Source organism: Archocentrus centrarchus, chromosome 14, assembly GCF_007364275.1.
Source record: "Archocentrus centrarchus isolate MPI-CPG fArcCen1 chromosome 14, fArcCen1, whole genome shotgun sequence".
Classification (NCBI taxonomy): domain Eukaryota; kingdom Metazoa; phylum Chordata; class Actinopteri; order Cichliformes; family Cichlidae; genus Archocentrus; species Archocentrus centrarchus.
Window position 1 is genome coordinate 36,933,083 of NC_044359.1, and position 13,650 is coordinate 36,946,732.

A 13,650-nucleotide genomic window follows, 5' to 3' on the forward strand; every position below is an offset into this window, starting at 1 on the left:
CTGTACCAAAGAAAGGATCCTGTGATCATCCAGTACTGCTGTCTTTCACGGGCGTCCAGGTCTTGTTAAGACATCCCCGCTACATCTCTGCATTAGTTTTGTTTTTGCAGCCTAACAATGACCTCTTTACTTGAATTGAGAGCACATGCTGTAGGTTCACTGCAACAAATTAAAGCTGCACTTTAAGATCACTCATCGTATGACTTAAATATGTCTTCATACACAAGTATAAATATCAAATTGTGTTCAAGCTCCAAAATTCTATACACATTATACAGTCTGTGTGCAAGTGCATGTACACTACAGGAAAAAAAAAAATTGTATATTGGGATTTGTTTAGTGAACCCGCTCCATGATCTAATCCCCTAACAGCCCCCCCTTTTAAATTCCATGGCGCTCCTCGGTGCCGTAGCAGACCCATTTTATAGCTTCTGAAATGATTTTAGATCCAGCTCCTTCACACTTCCTGCTTCAGCCCTGGAGTACTGCAGCAGCAAAGCCCCACAGGCAGCCCTGCACTCAGACCCTCCAGCTCTGCAGCCAAATAAAAACACCACAGGGTGAAAATGGTGCCATGGCGGACCTGCCATTATTTATACACGCTTTTTCAATCGTTATGCTTCCAAACTCCCAATCCTACATCTTTAAACGTAACACATTAACAAGAAGCTCTGACTTACTCTTCTGACATGCATTTTAATAGCTAGTAGGGAAGTAGCAGTGAAGAGTGATTTATTAATAAACTGATTCTGTTTGCTTTGCAGCAGAAGTAGTAGTTTTTGTTGGTTGGTTGGTGTTTGCAGTCATTTGGTGAGACTGTGATCTTATGGTGCAAGAATCGCAAATCCCTGGGTTTTCCTCAGCCATGTCATCACCCAACTCCAAGGAAATTTCAGAAAATAAGATTCCCAGCATTTGAGTTTCGTTCCATGTCTGTGTAGAGCTGAGCTGGACTGACCAGCTCTCTCACATCCCAGTTGCAGCAGAGAAGGGAGGCTGTAGTGAAAACAAAGCAGAGCAATCTGGGTCATCAAGCATGGGTGCTCCATTTAGATAGATAAAAATAATTTTATTTTATTTTGAGGCATCATACATATAATTAAAAATCTCAAATGCTTGATACAGCTCACACTGTTATTTTTATTAACACACGAGGTTGGTGTTTCTGTCAGGCTGTGTGTTTGGCATGTTGGTCTAGACTGAAATACCATCTGTGTGATGGATTAAACACACAAATGTGCACATTCAAATTCCCTAGACTGCCGTTTCCTCAAAGGTCACCGTGAGGTTTATATTTGTGGTTCTTGTTGTGTCTCTGTTGGAAGTTCATTCATTTTTTCCATTTTCTTTTCTGAACATTTTAGTAACTTTGAGTTTCTGCCTGGAACGGTGATCTAGAGGACATCGTATCTGAAACGTGTTTGATGAAGGAGTTTCAGGCCAGAATAAGACAGTTAGATGCAAAGCCTTAAACAGGGCCCGTTATGCTGACTTCCAACTTCATATTTTTATTTTTATTCTTGGAGTACCTTACAGTAACTTTGCATGATTAACTGTTCAGAAGTAATCCTCATAGCGGTCCTTGGTGCAGCTCCTCAGTTCATCCACTGCTTTATCTCCTTTCCCTTTAAGACCACCTTCCCTCTAAGCAGACTTCCTTCTGATTGGCTGTCCCTTGCAAACAAACACTTTGAATGCCAGGTTGGTGGCGCTTACAGCCAGAGCTGTGTCTGCCCATATTAGGATACCCCCACTCTAATGTCATACAGAACCAAATCTGTAAAAAAAACTGAACCAGATCTCAAACACGTACGTACATGACCTTATTATTTGAAACTGTGGCCATGTTAAATATGAGCATTCCTACCACTGTAACAGGTAACTTCTGTACATCTGTCAGGTGTGTGTAGTGAACACACACACACATTCATATATGTCATACAAAATGTAGCAAAGCAGACGTATGAATTATCAGAAAATCATTTAGAAACTCAGTAACTTAAAGCACAAAGTGCCTTTAATTCTTTAAATCTCTTGAAGTTGACTCTCGTTTAATCTCCTCGTGTGTCAGTAATAGCTGTTCATGTTCATTTTGTCACATCCTAAGATAACGTTGTAGTCCTCAGTGCAGTGGAAGAAATTTCTAGACATTTACGCCTGACTGGATTTCTTCAGGTTGACTTCAGTGGATGACGTGAATCATCCACAGCCACTGGCTGGATCTCTCTGAAAACTAACTGTACGGGGCCAGAAAATAAAGCTTGAGATGTTTCCACTGCTGCTTGTTTTCTCCTCAGTCAACACAGGAATATAGGAAGTCTTTATGTTCAAACAGAACTTTCAGCTGTTGGTCAGCAGGTTGGGCTGCAAGGACATTTCCTGGATCTGACCTCTCCACATGGGGTTCGGATAAATCAGTCCAACCTGTCCCTGGCATAGCAGAGCAGAGAGCGAATGAACTGGGTCATCATTGGATTATCATTTGATATTCATAAGCAGACTTATTGTAGAAAATGAAATGAAGCTGTTCTCCAGCAGCCGGTCAGAGCAGACAGCTGAGAGAACCGGCTCACAGCTAATGTGGAAATCTGTGTTTTCTTGAAGGCCACTGCTGTCACACTGTGCCATTTCTGTGGTAAAAAGTTGGGTAGCAGGTGTTGTTAGAGTAAAATTAGATGCATATTTATATGTCTAAGTTGAATTGCACTGTGTGGATATTTGAACTATGTTGTTTCAGATTTGCTTTGCATGTTTTTCATGCAGAGCTGGGAGACATTTACAGGTCCCATGCAGCTCTGCACCCTTATGGTGCACACAGGTCCTCCTTAGGCGAGCGGGGCCGTCTTTTTAACCCATCCTGTGTGTGGATGGCACATATAAAGTCATCACAGCTGATCCAACCTACACTTCTCTGTCTGTTTAAGGCAACTGGCTGCAACCTGAACTGAGAGCAAGCTGTTTAGCAGAGGGTAGATTAGGGTTATATTTCTGGTGACTCTATTTCTACTTTGCAAGTGTGGTAGACTGCAAGCCACCACACTCCATGGTTATTTTGGTTATTTGGTTACATGCATAGCTTCCCATTATTTGCTGCATTTGCAAATCACCACTCATTGACCAGCACAGTTGAGCATGGTTTTAGGTTTAATGATGGGAAGTCCTGTTAATCGTTTCCTCGGTAGATCACTTTCAGTCAGATGCCACTTTGCTTGAGGACAGCACAGATGTGGAAGGAGGGAAAATAGCTCCCTGGCAAGTGCACAGCCCCCCATCCCCTCCTGCCCTTTCCTGCTCCTCTGCTACTTTTTTCTCTCTCTCTCGGTCTTTCCATCCCTGCTCTTTGTCCTGGGAACATACCAAGCAGAGAGGGTTAAGAGGAGGAGAGAGGGGGAGGGGTGATCCAGCATGTCAGACAGGGAAGAGGAGAAAAAAGGAGAGAATAGCGTGTCGAGCAGGGACACAGAAAGCAGGCGGTGACGTTGCCAGAACAGGACTAAAGAACACAGGTTTTTGTTTTGTGGGGGGGCAGGGGGGACTTTAAACCAGGATGTTTCCATTTATTTTTTCTTGCTGCTAATCAGGTTTCCTAAGTTGTGTTGGGTGCCAACCTCCAGAAAAAGGTTTAAAAAAAACAGAACAGGATGGGGCATCCCAATGGTGGAATGGGAAAGAGGGCAAAATGGAGGAGATGAAAGCCGTCCCAGTGAGGAATCCTCCGAGCCACCTCTCATCCTCTAACACCAGCTGCTGATGATATTGTTGCCCCCTCCTCTCTCCTTCTCTCTCTGGATCCCACACTGGGAGAGCTTACACTGTATGTGAAAGAAAGTGGAGAGCTGACATTTACGCCCCGCCGAGGGGAATTGTGCTCTGTGGCGGCGAAACCAAGCTTGGATGTACATTCTTACACTTGAGGAGCAGAGACTGGGGGGCAGGTGTTGGAGTGTTAAGGAGGTGCATGAAGAGAAGGAGAGCGTAGGAAGGAGCGTAAACCAGAGCTGACCTACTGTAAGTATGAGAGGTCTTTCTGCCCTTTCAGTCCTGTCTGTAAACATGTTCTGCTGCTGCTGCGGTTACAGAGCTGTGCTTCCCCGTTGTCCTTGTGTGCCTGCAGGACTCGTGTAAAAAGCTTGTCCAAGAGATTGGTGTGGCACTGCATGCAGAAACCTTTGTTAGAGGGACAGCTGAGATTAACGTGCATCTCTGAGTGTCCGTCTTTGGAAAATGACCAACATGAAAGGACTTTAGGAATTCCACAATCCTGCTTTTACAACAGTGTAAACAAGGAAAGTTGAGGCACAGAACATCCAGCGATGTATTTATTTGTTTTAGTGGGACCATGTGTAGCACAGCATGAGCACAGTGAGGCTTTAAATGACATTGATCCAAAGCCTTCATGCCAGTCTTGTTGTTATCTTAACTTAAACCAGTATATCTGGAATTCTTCAATATTTCTATTCCTGCTCTATTATTCTGGAGCTGGTGGTTTTTGAAAACCTAGTTTGCCGAGTACTGGCAAGATTACAGCTGCCTTTGTGGTTACGGGGACAATGTGTGCTAGTGCAGCACAGGTTGGATTGAAAGCAAATTATAATGTGGTGTGCTGCATTCAGTGCAGAAAACAGGCCTCAAATGGTAGGTAGGCTGTGTATCAAGACACACTTGCTGAAATGCCAAAACTGTTGTCTTTGTTTTTAAAGTCTTCATCACAGCTGAAAACGTCCCTGCGGGTGCTCGCTTCACAACAACACTGGTGTTATTCAGCTGGAGCCAGCCTGCTGTTCACTTACTTCCTGGCTTGTTTATTCACTAGATGTCATCTGTATTTTCTAAATACTGTAAACAGAGATGGTCGAGGACTTGGGAAACTTGGCGAGATGCGTCTCTACAGATTATTCTCATAGTTTGAGAAAGTTCCTTACTGGATGAAAGAAAAATTGGCACTTTATTCATACACCTGCACATTCATGCTACAGAAGCTGTAGTGTTGAAGGATTATTACCATTGTTACTTTACAAAACAGTGCAGAGAGATGGGCATCTAATCCTTTGAGTCCTGTGGGTTGGAGGCGGTACCTGCATGGATCAAGCTTATTCTCATTAGATATGGGCTCAGGTTGTTCATATTCACAGGGAACGGTTTGATTAGATTTTTAAAATTGAATATCTCACTGGGAGACAGCCATCTTTAGCGTTGCATGTTCCGCCTGTTTGTAGCAGCGTCTAATCTCACTGTGCCACAGATTATTGTTTATTGGTCTGTCCCTGTGGTAGCTAGTAACACGTTCTTTTTCTGTTGTTTACTGAAGGCTGCCAAACAGCATCTAGCTGATTTACTGCTACCTCCTGCTGATAGAAGTGCATTGCATACTACCATGTGCTGAAAAATATAAGGAAAAAATATATATTTTAAGAAAATAAATGGTTACAAAAACTTAAAAGACTATTTGAAATTTAAAAAGAAAATCCTAACCATCCCTAATGTTGAGATTGTGGAGGCATTGGCCTGTTGGGAAGGCTGTTGCCATTAGGGGGTGCTATACCATGGAGTGCTGTGCTTGGTCTGCAGCTTTGTTGAGGTGTTCGGGAGATATCAAAGTAACATTCCCATGAATGGAAGGACCCGAGGTTTCCCAGCAGAGCATTGTGTTGTCACAAGATGATCACTGTTCAGTTCATCAGTCAGGTTTTAATGTTGGGGTCGATCAGTGTGTGTGATGTATCTGCTGACAGGAAGCCGAGAAAGCCTTCATCTTGTGTTATCTGATCTATTTGGCCCGTGCTACTATTCTGGCCACAAACTCAAAAGATGTGTTCTTAGCATAATTTGTTCTGATGTTTTGCTTATAATTTCCAACCCCAAGCTCAGAGTTTATTTCTTCACACCATCTTTTTATCGGCCTTGTTTTGCTATCCATAGATTTTGGCTCTTTAAGCCTCTTTGACATATTAAAGCCCTGCAATTGTTGTGCTATCATTCCTTAGCAGCATCTTCCTTTCCATAGTGAGAGGCCAGATGTTCTGTTTGAAGCGTAATCTCTTTTCATTACATTTTTCAGACTCTTCTGTAACCAAAAACTCCCAAATTCTGTTGTACCCATTCACTTTGTCTGCATGTAAAAGTATTTCACAAACACCACAGAGGTTTTTGTTTGCTGGATGGAGTCCCACAGTTCGCATGACAACAGACTAAATCAAGAGGTTTCACAGTGACTGCACCCTGAAACATTTCCAAAAGAACTTTGGGTGCAGAATATTCAACATCATGTGGAATAATTTATAAACACGCGTGCACACCACTTGCTTAAGTATAGAGCAGAGTAGTGCTTTAATGTCCCTGAGAGGCAATGTGGCTCTTATACAGCAGTCAGTAATAACAAATACATACAAGTACAGCAATAAATTGAAATCAACAATAAACACAAGAAAGTACACAAAGAAAGCAGCCAAAAAGCAGACAAAGTGGCTTTTGTTTAAACAGCCAATACCTGATGGATTGAATGACCTCATATCTTTCCTTTTTATTGCTGAGAAACAAACAAACCCTGACATTAACAGTCGCATAAAAGTCATGAAGACAAACAGACTACATGGAGCAGTGTTGCAGGGCTGGGTAGGATGAAGAATGACCTCATATATGTTACTGACATAGATCCTCCATCCTGATGGAGGTAAACTGAACTCCCTGAAATGTGAGTCTAGTTAATGAGTTTGGTTCATGTGTAGCTCTGACTTGAAGTGTCCAAGAACTTTTATATTTGCAGCAGTAAATTCATATTTTTTCCATTTACCTTATTTTTTGTTTTGTTTTGTTTTATTGTGTCAGATTGAGTTCAAAGATCCAACAGATCATGAAAAATATTAAGACATTAAAAAAAAAGAGCAACCTTTGATAATGACATTGATAAATAATTTATTAACACTAAAAGCTTCATTAGGTAGCACAGTCATTGCTTATGTCATGCTAGTGTCCTGGTTCTAAGTCAGAGTCAGCCTGTGGACCTATCAATTGGTCCACATGTGCAGTCCAGACCAGAAGGCAGGAGATCAATACCGCTTCTCTCACTGACCCGGTCACGACTGCACAGACTGGTTGAAAATGACATGGCAGCAAGATGGCAGTACCCTTTTTTGTGTTTCTTACAGTGTGAGCAATCAGTAGCACACTGTTCATTTTTACATATAGGTCCTCATCAAGACGGAGTGGAATAACTTTGCACCGACTAAGGCCTGATTTAGTCTTCTGCTGTAAATCTGTGCAGAACCCTGTGTACAGTAAGTGGCCGACATCGTTGCTGGCTGAAATAGAGTTGACCATTAAACTTGTCTATCTTGTGAATTTTAGATTAAATGACAAATGAGTTAACACAACCTCGTCATGGTTGGAGACGAGAGGAACTGATACAGCTTAAGATCGCTATAGGCGGCCTCAACACTAATGTCTGCTAATTGGATTTCTGGAAGGTGGGTGAGTCCACCACCTCAAAAGAGCCCTGTGCGACAGATGTGCCTTACGTGTCTCCTTTCCTCTCCATTTTTACTGAACTGTCGATTTGGCAGAGCAACTCCTGCCTGTTATGTCCCCACATACTGGTTTGATCATGTGGTGTCTAAAATTGTCCAAAGTAAGTTTTTAACTGGAAATCTTGTGACTCTGCAGGGCACCTGTGATTTTGTCCCCAAACCATTCAGTGAGTCATCAGAAAGTTATCCACTCCCATCAGGATAGAAATGTTTCATCATAAGAGAAAGTTGATCACTCAGAACGACTTTGCACTTGTTTCCACTATACAATAGAACCACCAGATCCCCTCCCTGTAGGGGTCAAGGGTTCAGTTATTTTCTTCAAGTCATACTTGAAAGGCAAGTTTACAGTTAATGGAGTGAAGTTAAAAGTACAATGTTTTGCTCTGGTATGCAGTGGAGGTAAAAAGTATTGGAAAACTGAAGTACAGCTGCCATTAAAATGTACTTTCTAGCACTGTTGCAGGCATAGCAGGCTAGCTCTAGGTGCAGAGCTAGCCCGCTATATATATATATATATATATATATATATATATAACACCGCTACTTTGTGGATTTTCACCTATCTCAATGGTCTCTGGAACATAACCCCCGCGATAGGTGAGGGATCACTGTATTCCATCTTAACCTTCATCTATAACCTTGCATTTGAAGCAGCTCTGTGTTCCCAGTGTTTGTGCACTTGTGAAGTGTAAACAGCATGGAGGATTTCAGGCTGCTAATGCTATGATAATATATGCTAATGATACACAGCCTCTTTCTAATGCCTGATTGGCTTAACCTAATCATGTGATCATAATGTGTTACTGGCTGTATCTACTTGACCATTATTGACTGAAATGGAGCAAGTGGAGATTCCCATATCTAGCAACTGACCTCGGTCACTGACCGGCTGGCAGTAGCTAAATAGTGAGAAACTGAATTTTAGGAATTTCTAATAGCCAGTCTGTAACATCAGTTCAAGGCTGCAACCTTATACTAGCCTGTGATGCCAGCTTCTGATTGGCTGAGCATTATCCCCCTTGTTGGTCCGGGATGACTCATGGCCATAAATAGTACAGACTATGACTCACAACATGGTTGTCTTATGATTATAGTGATATTGTACATAACGCATTGTTATCAGCAGATTATAGATGCATTATGTAGTCATATTCTTGTACACAGAGGAGTATAATATAATGATAATACCTTGTAAATATGTTTTATATCTGGTTTATTGTTATAGATTACATAAATGGAAAGACATTATGTAGTGTAGACCCTTGTACAGAGTGCATTATATACTTTCTCTAATTTGGTCGCCATGGAAATGTTTTGTCTGTTCTAGGAGGTGTTTCCAAAAAGTATTTGCAGAAATGTTAAAGATAATCACAGAATATCAATCTCTTACAGCATGCTTAAAATTGTTTTGATTTAGTAAGTATTGTTAATATTGAATATGCATTAAATCTTTACCAGCTCAGGGAGACTAAAAGTGTTTGGATAAAAGTTTAGGGCACAGCCTCCAAATTAGGGCAAAATAATTTTGCAGAAGGTGATCAGATGTCTGTTGAAGGGTCTTCTGTTATGAAATGGGGCCGTAATATTATGCTGACTTCTACGTTTATTTTGTATTTTCATTAATGGTGGGAGGATAATCCCCATTGGTGATGGGTCAATCACTTTACTAGTGAATAGTTCCCTTGCTCTTATTTTGAAAGTTAAGTGGCTTCTAACCAGCTAACCCAGCCTTTCCTGTCTCCTGCTTCCCTGCTGGGGGGCTGGCCAGTCACTATTCAGCTGATGAACTCCAACTCTACCAGTGCAAACTTTTTCTTTGTTTTTTTTAAAAATTTGTTTTGGGTTTTTTTGTTTTGTTAGTTTTTTTGTACATACCCCCAAGCAAATGCCCCCCCGCTAACCCCCCACCACCACCACCCTTTGCTTTTTTCGCTGCTCTGCCAAGAGAAATGCTTTTAGTTGTGCATGCAGTGCAAAACTGCACAAACAGTTCCTGTTTGCCTAGTGCTGATAGTAAATACCAGACAGATAATTAGGTCATTTGCTGACACTCTAGCTTGTGTGTAGTCTGTGAGAAAGGACAGCTGATCTGTTAAGGCTCGTTGCCCCCCCCCCCCCCCCCCCCCCCCCCCCCCCCTTTCATTTACAACTGCATTAAATCAAACTTGCTTTAATGGGAACAAAAACACTTCCATGTGTTTTCCTCCCCTCACTGGCACCACGACATTGTTCACACAGTATCTCTTTAGCAGACCTACAGAGCGCATAAATACCTTTACTCAGGTTTTGTGTCTGCTGTTCTGAAAGCAGAACGTTTGTGTTAAAACACAGATGCAGATGCAGCAAATGGAAGAGAAGATAAAAATGTTTAATGAGTAGTTGTGAGGAGGCTGAGATGAAGAGGTCAGCCACTGGACTTGGACTTTTACACTATAGCCATTGTGTTCTAATGGATGCTACTCTAAGCTGGTCTAACTGCGCACACACACAGTTCAGTCTCACTCTTTTTGGCATCAGTGAAGACAACAGGCTGTCCATATGAGACAGGTATTCATCTGTTGAACTACAGGAAACCTCTGTAACCTTGTCAACTAACAGAAATCCAGACCTCCTCTGGCATTAACATTAGCATAAAGCTGTGCACCGAGAACTTCATTGCATGGCCAAGAGTTCCTGTTGGTGTAATATGTACACTCTTAGCCCAAATTAGTTGACTTTATTACAACAACAAGTAGTCAACTACTTGCATGCTCTCTGTATCTTCATGCCTAAGGTTAGGGAGTCTACTTATAGCTGCTCAACAATGGAGCTATTAACTTTTCACCCTCCACCACCACCACCACTAACATTTGCTAGGACAGGACTAAGGGCTTTAGGGAAAGCAACCAGCTCTTTGTGTCTTGGGCTCCTTCTCATAGAGGGAAGCCTATTTTCAGTCAGTAGTTTGTGGTAGAGGCTGTTGCGATGGCATATGAGTACCAGAGACTGCAACCTCCTGTGTACCTGTGCGCACATTCCTGCACAGTAGGCTACCTCATTGGCCCTTTTTAAGGGTGTTTCTGTGGGGGATATCTGTGCAGCTGCTAGTTGGACATCCCCACACACATTTATTAGGTTTTATTGCCTTGATATGACTGTGCCCTCATTGGTACACTCCAAGCTGCATGCTGACCTTTGGGACAGGCAATCCGGGATGGGCTATATCTCCCATAGTGAGATACAGAGTGAGGTTTGAAAGAGAACCTGGCTGGGAGAAAAGTCATGCAGAACAAATGTTGGACTGCACTTCGTGTGGGGCGTGAAAAGATTTTCATCTGGCTGAGTGGGGAAAAGTTTTCAGAGAACCAAGGGTTACCCTGGTAACCAAACATTGCTTAACGTAATCCCTGGTTCTTTGATAAGAGTGCAGCGCTAGCACTGCTAAAATGAGTAGGGAGGCGCCGGTCGGCAGTGTTGGTATGAGGGGCAGAACCCTGAGCGTGGCTTGGCTGGTGTCTGGTAACAGATGTAGTGTCATTGGGGCTTCTGTGGTTGGTCATGCCAAAGTGATTCCCATAGTGAAACACCAAGCAAAGTTAGAAAAAGAACTTCATCTCAAACAAAGAAGTGAACTGAGAGCCATCATTACAAATTTGTGTGTGGACAGGCACCGCAGTATGCACGAAACCCACAAAACTGCTACTGAAATTCTATTCATGAGCCAGTGTTATCCAAATATGTCAGGCAGGGATGTGTGTATAAAACAAGGCAAAAGAAAAAAAGACTTTTTCATCACATTTAAAGAACCAGTGATTACATTAACCAACCCGTGTTATGCTCATCTAAGGCCTTGACCCTTCTCTTTCTGTTTTCAGTTGTCCCTCGGGGATGAACAAAGCGAAGTGACGCGGAATGGCTACGAGTCTAAGGAGCTGGTGTACTTAGTTCATATTTACTGCCAGGTAAGACTGCAGACTCCAGTGCATTGATGGTGCATTAGTATACAGACATCTCGCACACGCCTGTCCTATATATATTTATACAACATGCAGTCAGAAAACTTTAGAGACTACAGAATTATACCTGGTTTAAATTTGGCTGCTGTTGCCTCTGTCCTGACACAGTGAATCAGTGTCCCTGTCATTTTGGATCAATTTCTAAAACTCCCATTTAATTCACTTTTTAGTTGAGCTTTAATGATATGTGCCAAGTCTTCTCCACTATGTCAAAATGGCAACTCTTCAATTTGCAAAATTCCTTACTTAAGAAGCATAAAGTACCAACCTTATTATTTATAATTACAATATTTACAAAGTTTCACAAGAAATTTGATGAGGCCGGAGCCTTGAAGTGCAGCAAACAAACACAGACATGCTCACGAGCTTTGCCCCGGTCTCCTCCTGTGACATTTTTTAATTCCAGCTTCATGCATTTTCCTGTCTGATCATCTTCCATTTGTGAGTCCTTGGCAATGCCACACAAGTATGTGGCTGGGCACTTGGAAATTCTAACTACTTAGAGCAACTGGAAAACTGCTAAATCTATACCAGTTCTGTTTGGAAAAAAAGGGGGGAAAAAACAAGCACAGCAGTGAGACTGTTTCAGTTCCATACACCCAGAAAGGAGGGTTAACTAGGAGAACCATCTGTAAGTGGGGCAGGAAAGCATAAAGAGTTCCCCAAGCCTTCAGAGCCCTCCCAGTGGCATGTCTCCCAGCCAGCACTTTAAAACAGCTCTAGATTCAGTGGGCTGAGTGATGCACTGCAGTCCCACTCATGCAAGTCCTGGCCTAAGTAAAGACAGATCTTTCTAGGCCAAATCAAAGCAAAAGACTTTTTCGACCACTAGTTTCTCTCAGAGGGGTTTTGAGGTTTCTTGCTGGTTAAAAAAGAAATAACCAATCCATGGAGCAACTCTTAGATAGGACAAAAAAGCACATACAAAAAATAAAAGCAAAAATTAGATTTCATTTGGTGGCTTGAGGGCAGAATTCTTCTGGTTTGCGCTGGCACTGCTGGCGTCTAATGGTGTTATTCTACAACGCAGGGACTGGATACGCAGCTGATGATCTGTTTGTGAATGCTTTTCAATACAGAGCAGACAAATCCATGGGAGACCTGAGTCCCAGCTTTCTGAGAAAAACTCTCCTATAGTTCAAAGCCTGATTAATGACTTTTTATCATTTCTGTCATTACAAAACCACATTTGGTATCAGTCTTATAATAAAAAAATTAACTTGCAGAGCAGCAGCCTTTACATTGGGGAGCATGTTGTTAAAATAGCTTTTTGTGGTAGAACAGCTAAATAAAGCAGGTTCAGGTAGTTGATTACCATGTTGTACTGAAATGAATGGTAAATAATTACAGCCTGCAAGTCAGGAAAATACAGTCATTACACTTAAACATCAGTCTGGTTATGAGAAACATTTAGCAGCAATGTAAAGTGTTCAGAGTCCTTAATCTTTCTTTTTAAACTCCCAACACCAAGACCGTCTTGAAGTGCTTCGTGTGTTGTCCCTCTCAGTTAGATTTATCATCACTATAAAATAACACTTTATAATTTACTGCAGATTTGGAGTTTAGCCTCACTGCAGTTCAAGAGAAATTTGTAGCCCTTCATTCTTTGTGTTGTTGTTCTGAAGGGTCGAAGTTGGATCGTGAAGCGCAGCTATGAGGATTTCCGTGTCCTGGACAAGCACCTGCACCTCTGCATCTATGACCGCCGCTTCTCACAGCTGCCCGAGCTGCCTCGATTGGACAGTCTGACTGATCAGTCTGAGGTAAACGGGAGCACTGTGAGCAAAATAAGCTACTCTGGGGCTTTATCTGAGCTATAGGCCTTTTTTTCTCCAGGATTCCTTCATCATTGTCTTAAGGCTTATTGAAAGACCTTTTTTTACATCATATATTTAGAATCAGTAAATCGTAGATTTGGGGAAAACCGTTCCAGAGTGGTTTGTGGTCTGACTGACAAGGTATCAGTTATTTTCATATATTCAGTCTGACCTGCATGTCTGCCTTGATTTGTCTTGTCTGTAAAATGTATTCTGAGCCAAACTAAATCTGTATGATCAGAGTCATCAAGCCAAACTGTCCAACCATTTTATCACTGATGGGGTGCTGTGTATGTGGATGCCCTGAGAACG

At 42.1% G+C, this 13,650-nt stretch overlaps 1 protein-coding gene across 4 annotated transcripts in view; it reads left to right on the top strand.

Annotated features, from left to right (window-relative positions):
• arhgap32b (Rho GTPase activating protein 32b) overlaps nt 1-13,650 on the top strand; it is a 135,372-nt gene that overhangs the window by 82,671 nt on the left and 39,051 nt on the right. For 3 of the 4 annotated variants that reach the window (XM_030745823.1, XM_030745825.1, XM_030745824.1), the window contains 2 exons: nt 11,381-11,467; nt 13,147-13,284. In XM_030745823.1, the coding sequence (XP_030601683.1) occupies nt 11,381-11,467; nt 13,147-13,284 (225 nt within the window). Of the gene's footprint in view, nt 1-3,500; nt 4,009-11,380; nt 11,468-13,146; nt 13,285-13,650 lie in introns of those variants that run through there. The other variant, XM_030745826.1, reaches the window with a different exon arrangement.